At 42.2% G+C, this 23,781-nt stretch overlaps 1 protein-coding gene across 2 annotated transcripts in view; it reads left to right on the top strand.

Moving 5' to 3' along the window:
* Window positions 1–22,108, top strand: part of LOC311231099 (RNA-binding protein Musashi homolog 1-like) — a 74,823-nt gene extending 52,715 nt beyond the window's left edge. The window contains exons 10-14 of one of the 2 annotated variants that reach the window (XM_084317587.1): window positions 5,730–5,810; window positions 8,286–8,342; window positions 10,786–10,845; window positions 11,565–11,716; window positions 19,356–22,108. In XM_084317587.1, the coding sequence (XP_084173713.1) occupies window positions 5,730–5,810; window positions 8,286–8,342; window positions 10,786–10,845; window positions 11,565–11,716; window positions 19,356–19,397 (392 nt within the window). In that variant the 3' untranslated portion in view covers window positions 19,398–22,108. The remainder of the gene's footprint in view (window positions 1–5,729; window positions 5,811–8,285; window positions 8,343–10,785; window positions 10,846–11,564; window positions 11,717–19,355) is intronic. The other variant, XM_084317588.1, reaches the window with a different exon arrangement.
* Window positions 22,109–23,781: the final 1,673 nt, after the last annotated feature.

The following is a 23,781-nucleotide window of genomic DNA, read 5'->3' as shown; positions in this document are numbered from 1 at the left end:
TCCAGTATGAAGCACAGCGTGGTGAGGAGACATGGCCTTTAAACTGTGACCACGAGGTCCCAGTGACTCTTCAGGCCTGAATCAACATGGCATTTTATTCCTGGATGTTGCTAACAATAGCAGACATTTGGAAATTATATTTAGTTGAGATAATTTAATCTTTTAGACAGAGCGCCATTGAAGGCCATTTAGGAATCTTGTGAATAAATACCCAATGTACTTACTGTTACTGTGTGTACGTTTAACAGCGGTGTAACAAGTAACCTGTAGTGTGTTTAAAGGAACACGTCAACATTTTGGGGAAATTAGCTTACCGTCTTCTCCAGAGAGAGACAAGAAGATAGATACCAGTTTCCTCTCTGTGCATTCAGTAGAAAGCTATCTGGCTGCACGTTAGCCTAGCTTAGCACAATGAATGGAAGCGGACAGTGCCGGTTAGCCCTAGGCATTGTCCAACTAACACCTCTCCCGAAGGCTAACCGGCACGCTTCCATTCATTTATATTTTTTTGATAATGGGATTTAAAGACATCACAACCTACAACAGACTTCACACCATATGGGCTCTTCGTCCGAAGGATTCACGTACGTCGTGTCATTGAGATTCATATCAGCGGTAGATGCCGGCGTTGCATGTTCACTCACATTTGTTCCAACGGCGGCACACAATGGCTAAGCATACAGCGTTGCCCCAACAATGAATTCAAAATGCAGCCACAGATTGTGGAATGCAGTGTGTGAATTATACCAAGTAATTTGGTGGGGTGAGGGGGGGTGGCTCTTTTTGTGAAAGGCAATCGTTATTCCCCCCCCTCGCTATGGGATGCATCACTGCCCTCTGTGATGGATATCGGCCTGGACTGCATGTCAGAGTGCTGCCCTGGACCTCTCCTCGCTGCTCAGAGAGAGTAACCTAGCACATCGGTTGTCTAAGAGGAAGTAAGAAAGCATTAAGAAGACATTTCAAGGAAAGATAATTCACTTTTCAATTTAATTTGGCTCCCTGTATTAGTTGGTTTCCAAACTAGAAAAGTTTGAAACGTTCATAGTTAACAGCTCAAGAAACGTTCATAGTTAACAGCTTGAGAAACGTTCATAGTTAGCAGCTTGAGAACCTTTCATAGTTAACAGCTTGAGAAACGTTCATAGTTAACAGCTCAAGAACCTTTCATAGTTAACAGCTTGAGAAACGTTCATAGTTTACAGCTCAAGAAACCTTCATAGTTAACAGCTCGAGAAACGTTCATAGTTAACAGCTCGAGAAACGTTCATAGTTAACAGCTTGAGAAACGTTCATAGTTAACAGCTTGAGAAACGTTCATAGTTAACAGCTTGAGAAACGTTCATAGTTAACAGCTTGAGAAACGTTCATAGTTTACAGCTCAAGAAACGTTCATAGTTTACAGCTCAAGAAACGTTCATAGTGAGGGCGGCCGGGTAGCGCAGCGGACTAAGCGTCTGTCTACCACCACAGAGACAGTGGGATCGAATCCAGCTGTGGTGCCTCCGGCTTGGCCGACCGTCCATACTAACACAATTGGCAGTGTTAGCGGGTGGGAAACCCGGCGAGGGTGGGTCCTGGTCGTTGTAAACAGCGACTCCTACAGTTCGGTCGGGGCGCCTGCACAGCAAGGGAAGGATCTAGGAGAGGTAGTGTGACCTTCCACACGTTACACTCTCCCAGTGAGAGTCCGCGCTGCCAGGTGAAAAGAAGCGGTGGGCTGGCTACACATGTGTCGGAGGAAGCATGTGATAGTCTCCGCCCTCCCGGACCGACGGTAGGGGGTAGAGTGCGCAACGACCAGGAAGGGGATTGGGAATTGGCATAACGACTAACATTGGGATGGGAGAAAAACGGAAAAAGAAGGGGGGGAAAGATTAAAAAAATTAAATAAAAACGTTCATAGTTAACAGCCTGAGAAACTTTCATAGATAACAGCCTGAGAAACTTTCATAGTTAACAGCTTGAGAAACGTTCATAGTTAACAGCACAAGAAACGTTCATAGTTACCAGCTTGAGAAACTTTCATAGTTATTAACAGCTTGAGAAACTTTCATAGTTAACAGCTTGAGAAACGTTCATAGTTATTAACAGCTTGAGAAACTTTCATAGTTAACAGCTCAAGACACTTTCATAGTTAACGGTTGAGAAACTTTCATGGTTAACAGCTCAAGAAACTTTCATAGTTAGCAGCCTGAGAAACGTCCATAGTTAACAGCCTGAGAAGGTATCCAAGTGGATCCAACTTAGTGACCATTGAGTGGAAGCCACAGTGAAAGGTTGCCTAGCCCCCTCTACTGGACATGTATGAGTATAACTTCATGCACATCTCATCTCATAGCTGGTAATATTGACTGCAGCAGACTGAAGGAAGTCTATTAGGTTGAGTTAAAGGATAATTCTACATAATAATTAGCTATTTATTTTCTTTGGGGATACTAGCTAATATTCTTTTCTTAGTTTTTAGTGAAATTGTCATTTTGAAAGTGTATTCATGGGCATTTTATTTAGTTTATCCAGGTCATGTTCATAGAGTAATTCTGTCAGCTGTGAATTTGTCATTTCTGCCATTTGGGGTCCTAAATCCCTACGTACAGGCGATTAAAGTGGGTATAAAATATACAAATTAGTACTATTGAGTGTAGCGCTAATCCGATGTATGTATAGTGTTATAATATAATATATGTACAGGTGTAAGGACAGTATGGTAGTAGTCATACTGGCCAGCAGGGTAACTAGTAAGAGTAGGATATGTACATATATAGATATAGTATCTACAGCTATGTAAAATGACTATGTGCAGGTAATTACAGACAGGTGTGGGTAGATGATGACCACTAGCCTAGCTTAAAACTCAGGGAGAGGTATTTTTGGCCAACAACTAGGCTAGTGGTCCGTATCCACTTCCATTCATTTGTGCTAAGCTAGGCTAGCTTGCAGCCAGATAGAGAGGCAATTGGTATCCATCTTCTTGTCTGACTCTGGAGAAGTCGGAAAGCGCATTTCACATGGACCAATCAAGACGCGTGTTAATGCTAAACGTGAACAGGGTCCAAAAGACCACACCCCTCTCTCTCTCTCTCTGGCCCTGTTCAGGCCTGTATGTTGTTGTCCAGATTTATCCAGATTGTTTCTAGATCCAGTCGAGGTGGATCTCTCAGTTCACACCTGGCATCATCAGAACGCGCCTCTCAACGTCTCCGGTGACCACTTGTGATCAGATTTCGCTTCCCTGCCCAATATGCAAATAAACACGTAATGCTTCCCGACAAGGGAAAACAGAGCGTCATTTATGAGTGAAACTTTCACAGACATCCTGGATACAAAGTCAGTTTACGCAATTTGAGAACCATCTGGAGATGAGAAAATAATTAGGGAGAAAAGGAGAGCACCTGCTTTCATGTCTGCTGTGTTTCTCTCTCGCTGTGTTTGTTGCCACAACACCCCAGAGAACATGATGCACAATTGACTAAGGCAGTCCTTCAATGTGGCATCATGTGGTCAGATATCAATGCATTTTGGGTGCATTCACACTTGTAGTTAGAGCTGTCCACTTGTAGTTAGAGCTGTCCTCTTGTAGTTAGAGCTATCCTCTTGTAGTGAGAGCTGTCCACTTGTAGTGAGAGCTGTCCTCTTGTAGTGAGAGCTGTCCACTTGTAGTGAGAGCTGTCCACTTGTAGTGAGAGCTGTCCACTTGTAGGTAGAGCTGTCGACTTGTAGTGAGAGCTGTCCACTTGTAGGTAGAGCTGTCGACTTGTAGTGAGAGCTGTCCACTTGTAGTTAAAGATAAATCTTTTAGCGTTTATCGCTTTTTCATGGTCAGACATGACCGACAGATGAGGAGAGGATGAACGGGAGAAGAGGCGGGGAAGACATGCGACAAATGGAAGTCACCAGCAGTGGGAAGCGAACCTGGGACGGCCGCTTCGCGACGCAGCGCGATACATGGTGTGCTACTAGAGCGCCTGTCCACTTGTAGTGAGAGCTGTCCACTTGTAGTTAGAGCTGTCCACTTGTAGTTAGAGATCTTGTAGTTAGAACTATTTTAGTTAGAGCTGTCCACTTGTAGTGAGAGCTCTTGTAGTTAGTAGGGATGCCCCGATCGATCGGCCAGCGATCGGTATCGGGCGATATTCAGTATAAATATGAGATTGGTGAATTCCGATAATGCTTTATTTTCGCCGATCGTGAAAACCGATCGAAAAACATGATCCAATTCTTAGCGGAGATCTCACTCGCTGACTTCAGTCTCAGACACACAGGACTGCCGCTCCTCCTCCTCCTGCCCCTCCCATACCCGTGTAAACAAGCTCGGGCAATAGTCTGCTCTAGTGCATGCATTGCAACCTCTGTGAGCTAACGTTAGCTACCGTTACTGTTTAAACTAAATGACCCAGTCAACTATTCACTTTTAGTTAATACATGAGGCATTGTCTAACGTTATCTAGCTGGCTAGCTACTGATAGCTGCTGATATCAACAAATGCTCCAGCAATAGTCGAGTGCATGATAAGTTACCTCCGTTGACTCGGTAGCTCACGTTAGCTCACGTTAGCTCACGTTAGCTCTAAACTAAATAGTTCACTGAGGCGTTGTCTTAACGTTATCTAGCCGGCTAGCAGTAGCTACAGATATCTCCTGATATCAATGTCTTATAACATTGATTCGATGCGTATTCGAGCTGAGGGCATGCTGAATGTGATTTATACCAATAGGGTCCAGCTGCAGCGCCGGAGAATCCTGGCCGTAACTGGAGGCTACTCGAGTACACACAGACAGTGGAGCTGTTTGCAGATAGCGAGCATTTTGACTTGTGCAGATAATACAACTACAAGTATGATTATATAATATATATTTTTTATTAAAAAAAAATATATATATATATTATATATATATATTTTTTTTTTATTCTTTTTTTTTATACCAAAAACGGTTTTGATCGGTATCGGCCGATATGGCTCATAGACGATCGGTGATCGGTATCGGTGGCAAAAACGTGATCGGGGCATCCCTAGTAGTTAGAGCTCTTGTAGTTAGAGCTGTCCACTTGTAGTTAGAGCTCTTGTAGTGAGAGCTGTCCTCTTGTAGTTAGAGCTCTTGTAGTGAGAGCTGTCCACTTGTAGTGAGAGCTGTCCACTTGTAGTGAGAGCTATTGTAGTGAGAGCTGTCCACTTGTAGTGAGAGCTCTTGTAGTGAGAGCTCTTGTAGTGAGAGCTCTTGTAGTGAGAGCTGTCCACTTGTAGTGAGAGCTCTTGTAGTGAGAGCTGTCCACTTGTAGTGAGAGCTCTTGTAGTGAGAGCTCTTGTAGTGAGAGCTCTTGTAGTGAGAGCTCTTGTAGTGAGAGCTCTTGTAGTGAGAGCTCTTGTAGTGAGAGCTCTTGTAGTGAGAGCTCTTGTAGTGAGAGCTCTTGTAGTGAGAGCTCTTGTAGTGAGAGCTCTTGTAGTGAGAGCTCTTGTAGTTAGAGCTCTTGTAGTGAGAGCTCTTGTAGTGAGAGCTCTTGTAGTGAGAGCTCTTGTAGTGAGAGCTCTTGTAGTTAGAGCTCTTGTAGTGAGAGCTGTCCTCTTGTAGTGAGAGCTCTTGTAGTGAGAGCTCTTGTAGTGAGAGCTGTCCACTTGTAGTGAGAGCTCTTGTAGTGAGAGCTCTTGTAGTGAGAGCTCTTGTAGTGAGAGCTGTCCACTGGCCATCTGATCACCCATGACTCATTGCAGTGCTTAATGTGTTCCCTGACAGGTTACCCAGGGTTCCAGGCTGCCACCTACACCAGTCGAAGTTACTCTGGCATTGCGCCTGGTTACACCTATCAGTTCCCCGGTAAGTCCACACACTTACACTTATCTCTGCCTCTATAGCTCTCCAGAAAGGGTTAAGAAGAGTGATGCTGGCTGGAGCTCCAAACTCCAAACTCCATTGAGTTCAAGGCGACATGTAACGTGTATGAACCCACACGCCCCCTAAAGACATGTTTAGATCAACACGTGCGCATATATAAACACGCCTCCATGCACACATGATGAGACGTACACTGGCCAGATGTACACAGACACATTTAATACGTCTGGGTCAGAGTCTCTGGCTGCTTGTAGATTTCAGATTGTTTCCATTTGAAACGTGTCCCTCGCCTCTTTCCATCTCCTGGTTCCCTCAAGTCTTTTCTCTCAGTGTCTTCAATGTCCCCCTCTTGTTGTCCACATTCCCCCCAGATCTTTACCTGTTCATCATCCGTCTTTTTTCCTCATGAGCTCCATTCAGCCTCCGCCTCCACCTGCTCCACCTTCCTGTCTCACCCTCCTGTCTCACCTCCCTGCTCCACCTTCCTGTCTCACCCTCCTGTCTCACCTTCCTGTCTCACCTCCCTGCTCCACCTTCCTGTCTCACCTTCCTGCTCCACCTCCCTGCTCCACCTCCTGTCTCACCTCCCTGCTCCACCTCCTGTCTCACCTCCCTGCTCCACCTCCTGTCTCACCTCCCTGCTCCACCTTCCTGTCTCACCCTCCTGTTCCACCTTCCTGTCTCACCTCCCTGCTCCACCTTCCTGTCTCACCTCCCTGCTCCACCTTCCTGTCTCACCTCCCTGTCTCACCTCCCTGTCTCACCTTCCTGTCTCACCTCCCTGTCTCACCTTCCTGTCTCACCTTCCTGTCTCACCTCCCTGTCTCACCTTCCTGTCTCACCCTCCTGTCTCACCTTCCTGCCTCACCTTCCCGTCTCACCTCCCTGTCTCACCTTCCTGTCTCACCCTCCTGTCTCGCCTTCCTCCTCCACCTCCCTGTCTCACCTCCCTGTCCTGTCTCACCTCGCTGTCTCACCTTCCTGTCTCACCTTCCTGTCTCACCTTCCTGTCTCACCTTCCTCCTCCACCTCCCTGTCTCACCTCCCTGTCTCACCTCCCTGTCTCACCTTCCTGCCTCACCTTCCTCCTCCACCTCCCTGTCTCACCTTCCTGTCTCACCTTCCTGTCTCACCTTCCTCCTCCACCTCCCCTCCCTTCTCTAGCTTCTCCTTCCTTTAAATTTGCTTATAGCTTGTGTTTTTCTATGCTTGTGTGCATCCATGATTGTGCTTAGTTGTGTGTGTGTGTGTGTTTGTATGTATATGCCTACATGTGCGTGTGTGTGTGTTTGTATTCCTATAATGTGTGTGTGTGTGTGTGTTTGTATTCCTATATGTGTGTGTGTGTGTGTTTGTATTCCTATAATGTGTGTGTGTGTGTGTTTGTATTCTTATAATGTGTGTGTGTGTGTGTGTTTGTATTCCTATAATGTGTGTGTGTGTGTGTGTGTTTGTATTCCTATATGTGAGTGTGTGTGTTTGTATTCCTATGTGTGTGTGTTTGTATTCCTATAATGTGTGTGTGTGTGTGTGTTTGTATTCCTATGTGAGTGTGTGTGTGTGTGTGTGTTTGTATTCCTATGTGTGTGTGTGTGTGTGTGTGTGTGTGTGTGTTTGTATTCCTGTGAGTGTGTGTGTGTGTTTGTATTCCTATGTGTGTGTGTTTGTATTCCTATACGTGTGTGTGTGTGTGTTTGTATTCCTATGTGAGTGTGTGTGTGTGTGTTTGTATTCCTATGTGAGTGTGTGTGTGTGTGTTTGTATTCCTATATGTGTGTGTGTTTGTATTCCTATATGTGTGTGTGTTTGTATTCCTATATGTGTGTGTGTTTGTATTCCTATAGGTGTGTGTGTGTTTGTATTCCTATAGGTGTGTGTGTGTGTGTGTGTTTGTATTCCTATATGTGTGTGTGTGTGTGTTTGTATTCCTATGTGTGTGTGTGTGTGTGTGTGTTTGTATTCCTATATGTGTGTGTGTGTGTGTGCTTGTGTTCCTATACGTGCACATTATGTGTTTGCGCTTCTATGCCTATATATGAATGTGTGTGTGTGTGTGTTTGTATTCCTATGTGTGTGTGTTTGTATTCCTATATGTGTGTGTGTTTGTATTCCTATATGTGTGTGTGTGTGTGTGTGTTTGTATTCCTATATGTGTGTGTGTGTGTGTGTGTGTGTGTTTGTATTCCTATATGTGTGTGTGTGTGTGTGTGTGTGTGTGTGTGCTTGTGTTCCTATACGTGCACATTATGTGTTTGCGCTTCTATGCCTATATGTGAATGTGCGTGTGTCTGTTTGTGTGTGCGTGCTTGTATTCCTATATGTGTGTGTGTGTGTGTGTGTGTGCTTGTACCGCTGTCTGTGTGAGCATGTATGAGTGCTGTTCCTGTGTGTGTGTGCAGGCTGGTGGATGGTGACTGTATTTACCAAGCGCTTTCTCTTGACCTTCTTTGTTTCTAGAATTCCATTTAGAGAGGACCCCCCTCCTGACATCATCCCACCCCTCTGAGCTGGCAGGTCAGTGGCCCCTCCCCCTCTGAGGCTGCGTTCACACTGCAGGCCTTAGTGCTCAATTCTCATCTATTACTCAGATAAAAAAAACAAAAATTGTTTTTTTTTTTTTTTTTTTTTTTTTTTTTATGTGGCCAATATCAGATTCCCGGCGTGAACCGGTCACTCTCCTGAACAAATGCACAACAGCGAATGAGGACACTGAAGTCACGGTTTATGGTTTAATTTACAACTTGATGTGCAGTGGACGCTTAATTCACGAGCAGGTGATAATGGGGGCGAGGAGGAGGTGAACAAGAGACATTTCTTCTTTCAATAATGCTTTCGAACACCGAAGCGGCTATGGTACGACCCCTCACGTTTTGCAAATAATCAAACCAATCATCACCCCAAAATACTTATAAGGTAAACTCCTCACTGGCGCCACTGACCACCTCCATCACAGCCGTCCTCTGTGTTTGTTCACAGAACGACTCCCGCCGGCGCAGTGAGTGTCTGTTCAGACCGAGGTCCCGTTGCAAAGACATCAGACCTGTATCTGATTTAGGACCACATATTATGAAAATGGCCCAAATCACAATTGAAAAGACCAGACTCAATGTGATTTGTGCTGTTCACACTGTCATGAAATAAAAATAAAAAAAACACATCTGAGGGACATTATGAGCAAAAAGCTTTGGGCCACTCTTGCCTGCAGTGTGAACGTGTCCTATAAGCGCCCCTAGTTCAAAAGGCTTCACGGGGCAACGCTGTCCACGTCGGGCACCTCAAGCACACTGTGACTTCTAGGGTTAGATAGTTAAGAGAGGATGGGATTAGGATCATTTTTACACGCTCACTTTGATTGACATTGTAGGAAGACTGGGATGGACTGTAATCGGTCTGTTTCGAATCTTTATGTTTAACTTTTTTTTTTTTTTTACAATGATGATATTAGGGTTCTAGAATTAGGATAACATTAAATAAGAGATAATATTCCTTTATTGATCCCCTTGAGCAAATTCAGGCATCATAGCAGCATGGGAGGGGGGGGGGGGGTACAGGTATGGGCAGGGTAATAGTAGAAGACATAAATATAGGCAATACAATTCAAGTAAAGATAAAGGATGCATACATGTATACTTGTATTGTATACTTGTATGAATAAAGGAACAGAGTGCTGTGCAGTAAATGCACCTTTGGTTAGAGTGACCCGTCTCTTAGAAGCTCCTTATCACAGTCCCTGGTCTACAAGCAGCTACTGCAACTCTGTCTTCACAAGCCGTCGCTGCCACCTAGTGGCACTGAGTTGTACTGTTCTCTTCATTCAGTGAACAGTCTCGTGCTCCATAGAGCTCTTGTTGCTGACGGTAACAAAATGTAAGAAACTGGTGATATAAATCTTTGATGTATTTGATTTGATTGGAGAGTGGCGCCACTGGCTGCACCTCATTTGGTTGACTGTACAGGTTTAAATCAGTCTCTATAATATACAATATTCTTTTTACAAAAGATACAAATGAAATGAGAATGTGTTTGTCTTTTGTATGTATTTTATATTGTTTAATGTTTATTTTATTTTATTTCACAATGTGATGTTCAGTTGTACATTCTCTTCCAACCATGCTGTGTAGGGCATTGATCTCATTACCTTACCTTATCTTACCTTATCTTACCTTATCTTACTTTACCTTACCTTATCTTACCTTACCTAACTTACCTTATCTTATCTTACCTTACCTTATCTTACCTTACCTTATCTTACCTTATCTTACCGTATCTTACCTTATCTTACCTTATCTTACCTTACCTTATCTTACCTTACCTTATCTTACCGTATCTTACCTTATCTTACCTTATCTTACCTTACCTTATCTTACCTTATCTTACCTTATCTTACTTTACCTTACCTTATCTTACCTTACCTAACTTACCTTATCTTATCTTACCTTACCTTATCTTATCTTACCTTTTCTTACCTTACCTTACCTACCTTATCTTACCTTATCTTACATTATCTTACCTTATCTTATCTTATCTTACCTTACCTTATCTTACTTTACCTTACCTTATCTTACCTTACCTTATCTTACTTTACCTTACCTTATCTTACCTTACCTTATCTTACTTTACCTTACCTTATCTTATCTTACCTTACCTACCTTACCTACCTTACCTTATCCTACCTTATCCTACCTTACCTTACCTTACCTTACCTTACCTTACCTTATCCTACCTTACCTTACCTTACCTTACATATTAAGCTACCATTCTGCATGTTGATAATCTAACCAGGAACCAAACCACACCATTTTTTTATTATCATTTATATTTGAATGTGTAAGGTTCAACCTGGTTTAGGTTTCAATGATCAACCTAGTCGCTTGTTTTCCCCCTCAACCAGGTGACTTCATCCCAGTGAGACTTGAGTGAGTGACATTGACCTCAGTGAATGTGTTTCTCTCACCAGCCATTCCCCTGACGGCATACGGACCAATGGCAGCAGCAGCAGCAGCAGCAGTAGCTAGAGGTATGAGAGAGAGAGAGTTCAATAGCTAGTATGGATGGGCACCAGTCGTTTAATTTCATTTCAAACCTTTATTTCAACTCGTGTGACACTGAGGCTACCCTCGTTTACAGCCAGCTTACAAAACAAAGACACAGTTAATTCATTCGTATAGGCACAACAAGGCAGCAAAAGAAGGAAAGAACCTACAGCTTCAGAGTCTGTCGGAGGGCATTCCAGGTGTTGGAAGCATCAAAGGAAAAGGCCGTTTTTCCTAGTTCAGAGCAAACTGGAGGAACCCTAAGAACCAACCATCAGCCATTGGACGTGTGGAATAGGTTCCCAGAATTAAAAAGAAACCGCTTACTAGGGGCTGCTGCCCTCATTAATTAATTGATCAGTTTGGTTTTAGTCAACCGAGAATTTGTTAGTCGATTAGTTGATGTTCATGTTTTGAATTAATATTGAATTTATTATTTATAAATTATAGGCACATCTCTGGTTAGTGCAAGATTTAAAGAGGTGGTTTTTGCATTATTAAGTCAACCAGTGTGTGTGTGTGTGTGTGTGTGTGTGTGTGTGTGTGTGTGTGTGTGTGTGTGTGTGCGTGCGCATCCTTATATAATTGGTGTGCTATGGTGTGCATACAGTAAAATGATGGTGTGAAGTCCACAATTAGCATCCATACCTCTCTTTAATTATCCTTTCTTCCTCTTTGCCCCCCCCCCCCCCCCCCCCCCCAGGCAACCCTTCCCGTGCAGGGTACCTGGGCACCAGCAGCCCTGGGCCAATGGCTGACCTGTATGCAGCCAGTATGAACCAGGAGTCTGCCCTCAGTAGCTACCTCAGCGCTGCCAGCCCCAGTCCCAGCGCTGGGTTCGGCCATGGGCTCGGGGTAAGTCTCTCACTCAATAACATCACTACATGCATGGACAGACCCACACACACGTTTTAGGATCATGTGATCTTTTTTGTTAGATTTTTCTCTTTTTTTAAAAAGACATTTAAAATGTCTGAAAACATCCAGGCCGAAAACGGTTTGGTATATAAAGTCACTTTCCACACTCTCCTCCTGCAGTGTATTGCTGGTGATCTAATCACACCAAAGTACGTGTTGTAAACGCTGATGTTGTGCAAATCTCTGTGGCTAAAAGCCTTTTCCCGTGTAAACTGTAAACCCAGTTAAAAGTCCCCGTACAATAAAGCTAGCTAACTGTCTGGTAACCTCGCTGTCTGTAAGACACTCTAAAGCTAGCTAACTGTCTGGTAACCTCACTGTCTGTAAGACACTCTAAAGCTAGCTAACTGTCTGGTAACCTTGCTGTCTGTAAGACACTCTAAAGCTAGCTAACTGTCTGGTAACCTTGCTGTCTGTAAGACACTCTAAAGCTAGCTAACTGTCTGGTAACCTCGCTGTCTGTAAGACACTCTAAAGCTAGCTAACTGTCTGGTAACCTCGCTGTCTGTAAGACACTCTAAAGCTAGCTAACTGTCTGGTAACCTCGCTGTCTGTAAGACACTCTAAAGCTAGCTAACTGTCTGGTAACCTCGCTGTCTGTAAGACACTCTAAAGCTAGCTAACTGTCTGGTAACCTCGCTGTCTGTAAGACACTCTAAAGCTAGCTAACTGTCTGGTAACCTCGCTGTCTGTAAGACACTCTAAAGCTAGCTAACTGTCTGGTAACCTCGCTGTCTGTAAGACACTCTAAAGCTAGCTAACTGTCTGGTAACCTCGCTGTCTGTAAGACACTCTAAAGCTAGCTAACTGTCTGGTAACCTCGCTGTCTGTAAGACACTCTAAAGCTAGCTAACTGTCTGGTAACCTCGCTGTCTGTAAGACACTCTAAAGCTAGCTAACTGTCTGGTAACCTTGCTGTCTGTAAGACACTCTAAAGCTAGCTAACTGTCTGGTAACCTTGCTGTCTGTGAGACACTCTAAAGCTAGCTAACTGTCTGGTAACCTTGCTGTCTGTAAGACTCTCTAAAGCTAGTTAACTGTCTGGTAACCTTGCTGTCTGTGAGACACTCTAAAGCTAGTTAACTGTCTGGTAACCTCACTGTCTGTGAGACACTCTAAAGCTAGCTAACTGTCTGGTAACCTCACTGTCTGTAAGACACTCTAAAGCTAGCTAACTGTCTGGTAACCTCGCTGTCTGTAAGACACTCTAAAGCTAGCTAACTGTCTGGTAACCTCACTGTCTGTGAGACACTCTAAAGCTAGCTAACTGTCTGGTAACCTTGCTGTCTGTGAGACACTCTAAAGCTAGCTAACTGTCTGGTAACCTTGCTGTCTGTAAGACTCTCTAAAGCTAGTTAACTGTCTGGTAACCTTGCTGTCTGTGAGACACTCTAAAGCTAGTTAACTGTCTGGTAACCTCACTGTCTGTGAGACACTCTAAAGCTAGCTAACTGTCTGGTAACCTCACTGTCTGTAAGACACTCTAAAGCTAGCTAACTGTCTGGTAACCTCACTGTCTGTGAGACACTCTAAAGCTAGCTAACTGTCTGGTAACCTCGCTGTCTGTGAGACACTCTAAAGCTAGTTAACTGTCTGGTAACCTCACTGTCTGTGAGACACTCTAAAGCTAGCTAACTGTCTGGTAACCTCACTGTCTGTAAGACACTCTAAAGCTAGCTAACTGTCTGGTAACCTCACTGTCTGTGAGACACTCTAAAGCTAGCTAACTGTCTGGTAACCTCGCTGTCTGTAAGACACTCTAAAGCTAGCTAACTGTCTGGTAACCTCGCTGTCTGTAAGACACTCTAAAGCTAGCTAACTGTCTGGTAACCTCGCTGTCTGTAAGACACTCTAAAGCTAGCTAACTGTCTGGTAACCTCGCTGTCTGTGAGACACTCTAAAGCTAGCTAACTGTCTGGTAACCTCGCTGTCTGTAAGACACTCTAAAGCTAGCTAACTGTCTGGTAACCTCGCTGTCTGTAAGACACTCTAAAGCTAGCTAACTGTCTGGTAACCTCACTGTCTGTAAGACACTCTAAAGCTAGCTAACTGTCTGGTAACCTCACTGTCTGTAAGACTCTCTAAAGCTAGCTAACTGTCTGGTAACCTTGCTGTCTGTAAGACACTCTAAAGCTAGCTAACTGTCTGGTAACCTCACTGTCTGTAAGACACTCACTAAAGCTAGTAACTGTTTGGTAACCTCGCTGACTGTAAGACACTCTAAAGAGGGATCATCCCTATGTTCCCCGGGTCCTATGTTCCCCGGGTTCTATGTTCCCCGCTTTGATTGATTAATAGATTGAACATTTTATTAATCTTTATTATTTTATTAATTATTAATGTCCGCCTTGTTTCGAACGGTTAAGCTTAGGCCCTCTTTCGAACTGGTTAAAGGGGAACTCCAACATTTTGGGAAATTAGCTTATTTAACATCTTCCCTGGAGTTAGACAAGAAGATACATACCTTTTTTGTCTCTGTGCGTGCATTTAGCTTTGGGAATAGACGCTACGTTAGCATAGCTTAGCTTCATCACTGGAAGTGAGGCAGGACAGTAGCCTTACAGTGCCTTACACTGTATTGCAAGGTCTGACATTGACCAAACTTGATATGCATGACCTTGGTGGGCTCTAGGTCAACTCCTGAAAAGGGGGTCAATGTCAGACTTTGCAATCAAAAGTTAGGGGGCTAATAACCCTTGCCATAATTTCAGTGCGCCCCCTAACTTTTGATTGCAAGGTCTGACATTGACCCCCTTTTCAGGAGTTGAACTAGAGCCCACCAAGGTCATGCATATCAAATTTGGTCAATGTCAGACCTTACAATACACTGTAAGGCACTGTAAGGCTACGGATCTGCCTCACTTCCAGTGATGAAGCTAAGCTATGGTAACGGAGCGTCTATTCCCAAAGCTAAATGCACGCACAGAGACAAAAAAGGTATGTATCTTCTTGTCTAACTCCAGGGAAGATGTTAAATAAGCTAATTTCCCAAAATGTTGGAGTTCCCCTTTAAGGTTAGAGTTTGGAATCAGGGCTGGTGGTCTAAGATTTTCAATCAATCAATCAATCAAAGCGGGGAACATAGAACCCGGGGAACATAGGACCCGGGGAACATAGACATGCTCCCCTCTAAAGCTAGCTAACTGTCTGGTAACCTCGCTGTCTGTAAGACACTCTAAAGCTAGCTAACTGTCTGGTAACCTTGCTGTCTGTAAGACACTCTAAAGCTAGTAACTGTCTGGTAACCTCGCTGTCTGTAAGACACTCTAAAGCTAGCTAACTGTCTGGTAACCTCGCTGTCTGTCTGTAAGACACTCTAAAGCTAGTTAACTGTCTGGGAACCTCGCTGTCTGTAAGACACTGTTAAGCTAGCTAACTGTCTGGTAACCTCACTGTCTGTAAGACACTCTAAAGCTAGCTAACTGTCTGGTAACCTCGCTGTCTGTAAGACACTCTAAAGCTAGCTAATTGTCTGGTAACCTCGCTGTCTGTCTGTAAGACACTCTAAATCTAGCTAACTGTCTGGTAACCTCGCTGTCTGTGAGACACTCTAAAGCTAGCTAACTGTCTGGTAACCTTGCTGTCTGTGAGACACTCTAAAGCTAGCTAACTGTCTGGTAACCTTGCTGTCTGTGAGACACTCTAAAGCTAGCTAACTGTCTGGTAATCTCACTGTCTGTAAGACACTCTAAAGCTAGCTAACTGTCTGGTAACCTCGCTGTCTGTAAGACACTCTAAAGCTAGCTAACTGTCTGGTAATCTCACTGTCTGTAAAACACTCTAAAGCTAGCTAACTGTCTGGTAACCTCACTGTCTGTAAGACACTCTAAAGCTAGCTAACTGTCTGGTAACCTCGCTGTCTGTAAGACACTCTAAAGCTAGCTAATTGTCTGGTAACCTCGCTGTCTGTCTGTAAGACACTCTAAATCTAGCTAACTGTCTGGTAACCTCGCTGTCTGTGAGACACTCTAAAGCTAGCTAACTGTCTGGTAACCTTGCTGTCTGTGAGACACTCTAAAGCTAGCTAACTGTCTGGTAACCTTGCTGTCTGTGAGACACTCTAAAGCTAGCTAACTGTCTGGTAATCTCACTGTCTGTAAGACACTCTAAAGCTAGCTAACTGTCTGGTAACCTCGCTGTCTGTAAGACACTCTAAAGCTAGCTAACTGTCTGGTAATCTCACTGTCTGTAAAACACTCTAAAGCTAGCTAACTGTCTGGTAACCTCACTGTCTGTAAGACACTCTAAAGCTAGCTAACTGTATGGTAAGTTAGTAACCTCACTGTCTGTAAGACACTGTTAAGCTAGTTAACTGTCTGGTAACCTCACTGTCTGTAAGACACTGTTAAGCTAGCTAAATGTCTGGTAACCTCACTGTCTGTAAGACACTGTTAAGCTAGTTAACTGTCTGGTAACCTCACTGTCTGTAAGACACTGTTAAGCTAGTTAACTGTCTGGTAACCTCGCTGTCTGTGAGACACTGTTAAGCTAGTTAACTGTCTGGTAACCTCGCTGTCTGTGAGACACTGTTAAGCCTGTGTCACAGAGGCGTGGAGCTGCAGTGGGGCCCTGCCAGCGGAGCTCCCACAAGTGAGGTGTGTTGACAGTAGAGACGGCCATTACCTGGTACAGAGTTATTGGGCCTCATGCATGAAGCGATATAAGAACAGATTTAGTTCTTAACTAGCATTTCTTCTTATTTTGTTCTTACCTGGGATTCAGCAATGTTTTCTTATTGTTGCTTTTCTCTCAGGCAAGACCAAATTTTAAGAGTGGCCGAGAGCACTCTTACCCATAAAAATCGTACCAAAAAATTTATTTTATTAAAATAAAAAAAAAGCATACCATTGGTTAATTGCCCCCAAATACGACTTAAAAAATACAGAACTTTTCAATAATTATTATTATTATTATAACTTATTGCGTGCGTTCTGTCTGAAATGGATTATATATTGCTGTTAGAACAGTTATGCTCTGGCCGCCCAGGCCATTGATTGATTGAAGATTTTATTAACAGATTGCAGAATGGGTACAATACAGTACAGCTCAATACACACAATTGTTACGGGGATGCAGACCAGAGAAAGACTTTCGTCTTGTTTACATCAGGGTCCCCCATTTTCAATTCATAATGACATTTATGACATACACAACATACAGATATACAGATATATATCATGACATTTACACAGTAAATATACAGTACTACGTAGCATAAAATGCATATTTAGAGATCGTCTATATCAGTGGTTCCCAAACTTCTTGTTTATGCGGACCACTAGATTGTTATCAAGAACATTTGCGGACCACCTCGTATGCAAACAGTAAAAAAAAATGTAAAATAAACAACTGACTTTGACCCACGTCGCGGGCACTGCGTTCCGTTCTCAGAATGGATTTGAGAGAGATGTGCCATCCAGTCTGACTTGGAGCACGCACTGTATATGTGCACTGCCAGTCAGGCTTATATGCGGAGATATTCAGACTCTAGATCTATTTGCAGAGCCAGATGAGTGGCTGCTTAACCGTTAAGTATTTCCCAACCTACTGTGCGATTGGCTCTTGACAAGTCGTTCAGTATTGACAAAGCCTACTTTGCTGGAATGATTAATTTTGCACGTACTGTATATACAGTACGTGTGTGTGCGCACTGCGGGAGGTGGCCAGAAGCGTGCAACTACTATTATATTACTACTATATTAATACAGTCTATTCCACTATATAGCTATAGGTGCTGTATGATGACAATACATTTGATTCCTATCTAATTTTGATCCATCGCAAAGCACTCCAGCGCTCGAATACGGCCGGGGGATCTGCTCATATACAATGCAGACCCAAGTCTGCACACGGCTCTCGTATTATAATGAGCCCGCGAGGCGTGTCTCTGTATGCAAATGACTTGCGCGAGGACGTGCATTCCCGTTTAGAATGAGTGGGATTCACCATTCAAAAAACCTGGGTAAGAACAGATTTGGACTTTAAGAACGGCTTGATGAAAAGGTGGCTTTTCTTATTGTTCTCTTAACAGACAGGTAAGCAAGAATATAAGAAAAAGAATAAGAGAGTATTGTTGAATGAGGCCCATTGTGATTACATCAGCAGGAAGTCGTTGTGGGAGGATAGATCTTTCTCACCCTCACAAACAGTTTCCGCTGCCTCGGGCCACGCCTTGTTCATTTGTTTATTTAAAGGACTATGCCGTAGCAGTTTGCTAATCTTCCTGGGATCCACACACAATCAACATTACAACAAATAATACATTAATACAGTAAATAAATACAAATATATTTAACAAAAAAAATTCTGAAATAAGTCAAATTAACAGAAGAACATACACTAATTGATACAGTAAAAATATAAAAACAAATCTAGTTTATTAAAGAGTTATTGTCATCCTATACAAACATGAACCAAAAGCAAAACATCTCTATAAGCTTCCAATCAACCCAACTAAACAAACAAAGAAAATGAAACAACCTGTCATCAAACATTTAATAAGTGCATCTTCAGTCTCTTTTTGAACAATATTTAGTTTTTTTCTTTGCGGATATCAAGAGGTAAATAATTCCAAATTATACTGGCTCTATAAAGCACTGCTATTTTCAGGAAGTTAGTTCTTGGTTTGGCATAATATCACCATTGTCAGCCTTTCTGGTTATGAACACACACACACACACACACACACACACACACACACACACATACGCATGCATGCATGCACGTATGCACACACGCACGCACACATTTTACTTCAGAAAATGAAAGAGCCAATGTAACCAGACGTATTAAAAACACTGTAATAAAAAAGAATAACACTGACATTACAACATAAAACAAATTGGGTACAAAATGCTCAAAGATAAGAGGTTGAAATAACTGGAACAATTTCTATACAATAGAACCTCATTTATCAGAACAATTTCTACACAATAGAACCTCATTTATCAGAAAAATGTCTACACAAAATAGAACTTTATTCATCAGAATATTTTCCAAATGATCAAAAAAACATTGGTTTATCACCAATATTTGTTAGCTAGCATTAGCTGAGTGTATATATCTTATTATCTTATGATATAACGATTCCCTCTTGAGGCAGGGGGGGGGGGGGGCAACATGCATGCCTGTGATTATGAAACATGATATGGGAAAAATAAATCTGGACAAATCAATTGATCAGAAAAATGTGCGGCTGCCAGTCAACCAACGTTTTCTTGTCTTAAGCTTATTTCAGTCAACTCTATTGGCAAAAATATGGCAATACAATATAAACCTTTTTTTATTTTTTTTTATTTTGCCGCTGTGTTTACATTATTACTTTGGAGGTCGAATCTCTGACAATACTGCAACCTAGTGCTCAGAGTTTGAAACACAAGACTATAAACTACTGCCATGTTTAGGTAATATATTGATTACTATCACTTTACTAGTTACTATCACTATATTACCACATAATCACTATAGTACCGCAGTACATGGAATAATAATTAAACATCAATCAATATTGTATTATACTCCCATGAACTAATAATTAAACATGTATTGATATTATTTTCTATTGGTATATCTCCAGGGTCCTCTGATTGCTACTGCCTTCACAAATGGCTACCACTGAAGAAGAAACACACAAACATGGGAGGAGTTCCCCTCTGCTGATGAGCCAATCAGACTGCTGGGTGCCCACTAGTGGCACAATCTGATTGGCAGCCACAGGCTTTACCAAGGCCCTGGTTTCCTGTGACTTCACCCATTGACTGAAGACCTTTTTTTAAACCCTGAATTGTGTTTTCCTACTAATCTCACTTCAACATAATGTTCCCCATGTCCCTTCTTTACTTCTGTCCTCATGTAGGCTGATAACTAGAGTCACAATATTCTTTACTTCTGTCCAGTTATCGTGTAGGCTGATAACTAGAGTCACAATATTCTTTACTTCTGTCCAGTTATCATGTAGGATGATAACTAGAGTCACACTATTCTTTACTTCTGTCCAGTTATCATAGGCTGATAACTAGAGTCACACTATTCTTTACTTCTGTCCAGTTATCATAGGCTGATAACTAGAGTCACAATATTCTTTACTTCTGTCCAGTTATCACGTAGGCTGATAACTAGAGTCACAATGTCCTCATGTCGGCTGATAACTAGAGTCACAATATTATTTCCTTTCGCATTTAGCTCTGGCTTGAAAAAAGAAAACTGCAAAAAAAAAAAAAAAAAACATGAATAATATTTGTTAAAACCATTCATTGCATTGATGGCAAGTTCACAAAGGACTCTTTTACTTATTTAGCTTATTATGAGTTTTTTTATCATGTTATTTTATTTTAATACTGTATGTTGTTCTATCATGAAATCCTTGGAATATGTTACTGAAGTCAGCAGAGAAAGATATGATGCTGCGCACGGCGGGTTAATTTTTGACTAAAAAGAAACTCGACCAATTTTATCAGAGGAAGAACAAACGCGACAACAGGCAAAATTCCTTTTTTTAACTGAAATGTCACAGGAATCATAAAAAAAAACTAAAATGTATATTTTGGTAGTCTTTAAAGCAAACCTTTGTAATATTGTTATTAATATTGACGGTAATAATGATAATTTGTAAGGTATTTTATTCTGTAATTGGTTTGAAAGCAATGTTTTTCTTACGTCTTCCTGTAAGATATTGTATATAGTGGGTTGGAGGGAGGGGGTTACTCAACCAGTTGGCATGTCATTGGTTGGTTTGGAAAGGGTTTAAACGGTACTGGCAGCAATTTAACTGGATGTCACCAACATCCATTGTGGTCATCTCATCATTGCATTGGTCAGCATTGTGTCAACACAGTGCTATAGACCTAAGTTGTATAACCTAAACTTTTTTTTTTTTTTTATGGATAAGTCGGTCATATCTGTTACGTTAAAAGTTTAAGTCTCGTTAAGTCTACATTTTTATTATTAATTTCCTTGCCTCTAGTGTCACTGTAATAATTGGCCGGATGCTCTTCACCTAGAGGCATCGTGAAACGTAACATCAACACCTACACCGTGTGTTGATTTGGAATAAGGAATTGGCTTAAGGAGGAAGTAATGCTCTGAATAGATCGTTGGGCCACGATGATTGACTTCACTACCGCGTTTTTTTTCAAAAGGAGTAAATATATATTTTTTGCGCAATTTTCCTTCCTAATGTGTTTGTGTTTGTTTATCTTGCCATTCTTTCACGTGGCGTTCTCACACGGCGCTCTCGACCTTGAAAACAAATGAAGGATGTTCTTAGAGAAGCAATTATGAGAAACAAAAAAAAACATAACATCACAGTCATGTTTTGTCCTTTTCTGACTATTGAAGGTGCATGTGCTTGTGTCTGAGCGTGTGAGTGAATGTTTGTGCGTATACTTCAAGGTGTAGTATGGAACTACTATTTGGTACTGATAACGATTGGCATGGTTCCACGGTTCGGTCTGCATCCCTCCCTCCCTCCCTCCCTCCCTCCCTCCCTCCCTCCCCCCCTCCCTCCCTCCCTCCCTCCCCCGTTCTGCCTTCAGCAGACGAGAGCGAATCAAGTCGGGAAGGTGTGAACAGTATGTTACACAGTTTTCATGGGACACACACATTTATTATTTAAAACACTAAATCCATTTAGAGATATGCAAACAGGGTTTGGTCCAGGACCCAGAAATGGAACAGGGCCTCATCCCCAGTCAGTCCTATAGAAAGGACTTTGGTAGAGACGGCATTGTCTGGCAGGGAGGGGGGTGGGGGGGTGCTATTTCACAAATTCAACGCGTGAAAACGATGTTGTATTTGACTCGGAGCCTGGTAGACCTTCTGTACAGCTGAATACGTTAGATCGGAGCAACAGGCCAACTTTCAGAGACTTCCTGACCGGGCCTTTTTTTGTACCTCTCTCAGACTGTCTGGGACACATAACTACTGCTGGACACCCAACACTGTAACTTTTTTAAACTTTACAATAAAGCAATAAGTTATTTTTTACCTTTACAAATGATAATGCTGTTACTGGTGATAGGAGACTACTTAATTCTGCGGCATTAAGACTTATTTTCAGAAGAAGAAAAAAATATATTTTTCTGTTTTCAGATCTTGTTCCCCCTGTACAGTGATGATTAATTAATGATGATTATGTTTTTGTTTTGATGGAAAATGGCCAATGCTTTGAAACGGAGCTTGAGGCTCTGGCTATGAGCTCTTGAACAACAGTTTTAATTTGGGCTATTTCTTTACAAGCTTTATCACAATGTTTTACTTTTATCATTTGTTTTATGTCTCTTTCTGTGGAAATTTCAATTAAAGTTCCTAATAAATTATTCTAAAGTATCACATGGTGGTCGTCGTATTTTTTATTTTATTTAAAAAAGAATGAATACATTTTATTTTACATTATTATTTTATTTAGTTTAGCAGGTTTCTACATGGTGATTGTGTTTTCATTTATTTCAATACATGGTAAATTCTTACTTTGCCAGGTCTTTTCTGAGTTGAATGCTGGTCCTGGCCTCTCACCTGGTGCAATCAGAGGGCTTTGAAGAAGACATATGCTGTGCTAATAATTTCAAAACCTGTTATGTCTTGGAAAAAAAGAAAACTGTGGCTATGTTTATTAAAATCATATTGGAACCATCTCCTAGGATGACAGACATGTTGTGCCTGAAAAAGCAATACTCTGTGATTCTACACTGGGCAGCAGAACCCCATTTAATGACATACTCTCTCAGAGACCCCTATGTAAATGGCTGCATTTATAAGCGATTTTATCCAAAGCGCTTTACAATTTGTTCCTCACATTTTTACCCATTCACTCACACATTCACACACCGACGGCGGGGGCAACCATGCAAGGTGCCAACCTGCTCATCGGGAGCAATTAGGGGTTAAGTGTCTTGCTCAAGGACACATCGACACGCTGCCCGGGAGGTGCGGCAGTGGCGTTGTTAGCCCTGGGCTTCCGGGGCTTTAGCCCCGGATGTTTTTCTCCTATCCCCGGAGCTTAAAAAGATTTTTTTTTTTTTTACATTTTTCTTTTTCTTTTTTGTTTTAATGGCAGCATCCCCATTGTCTGTGCTGAATGTTTGTTAGTGTTTGGTATTTTTTGTTGGTTTTTAGTACTTTTAAACATCCATTTTTAGTAAGTAGTAGTTTTCATTTGATCCTATAATTTGTTCATTAATTTTTTTAGTGTCCTGAAAGGCGCCTTATAAATAAAATGCATTATTATTATTATTATCATCCAGGAGGGAAAAGACACTTTGGATAGTAGGGACTGCATCTCTGCCTGTCCTGGCCAGGAAACACTTTGCAACTGTGATCTCCTCTGGCAGTAGTTGGATATTGTAATGTGTGGCGAGGGGTTGCAGCAATTCCAAACTGGTCTGAGGCTGGATAACATGCCTGTATGCCTCTCATAAGTTGTTCTCCAACTCATGAGAACCTGCTCTCAAGCTCTTGCAGCATTCTGTCGAGGACTGGATAGAACAGTCTCTGTCTCAGCTGATCTCCTGAGCTGAGGTCTGAGCTTGTGCCACAACCCACAAGATGACTCAACTACACTCGTCCATCCTTTTCTGCTTCCTCCTTTGGCTGGTAGTATGTTCCTCAATCCCAAGGCCATTACATATGGCCTTTGTCCTGTCATACATGTCCACTGCCATCTCTGAGGTGCGATAACCTTTGAGTGTGTCCTGCACTGTGCTTTTAAATAGTACAGATAGGTATTGAAGATGTGCACTTTAACGCAGCAGCACCTGGAGCCATCCATACCCATTTCCAGTGTCCACTGACAAAGACATGCTCATGATACTGTGATAAACTATAATAACAAGCTTTAATCGAACCCTGGTTCATTTCCTCGGATAGTCCGGTTGGTTTGGGGTGGTGTGAAAGCTCATTCACTCTTGCAAGTGAACCCTGCTGCGGTTCATTTGAGATGTGAATGCAAAGCGGACCAAAGGCAGGAAAATACCCCAATTTATTTTTATTTCTTTTTAATTTTATCC

This window comes from Notolepis coatsorum (genome assembly GCF_963971535.1).
Source record: "Notolepis coatsorum genome assembly, chromosome: 6".
Taxonomy (NCBI): Eukaryota; Metazoa; Chordata; class Actinopteri; order Aulopiformes; family Paralepididae; genus Notolepis; species Notolepis coatsorum.
Note: the sequence above shows the minus strand (reverse complement) of the source record. Positions and strands in the feature narration are given on the sequence as shown.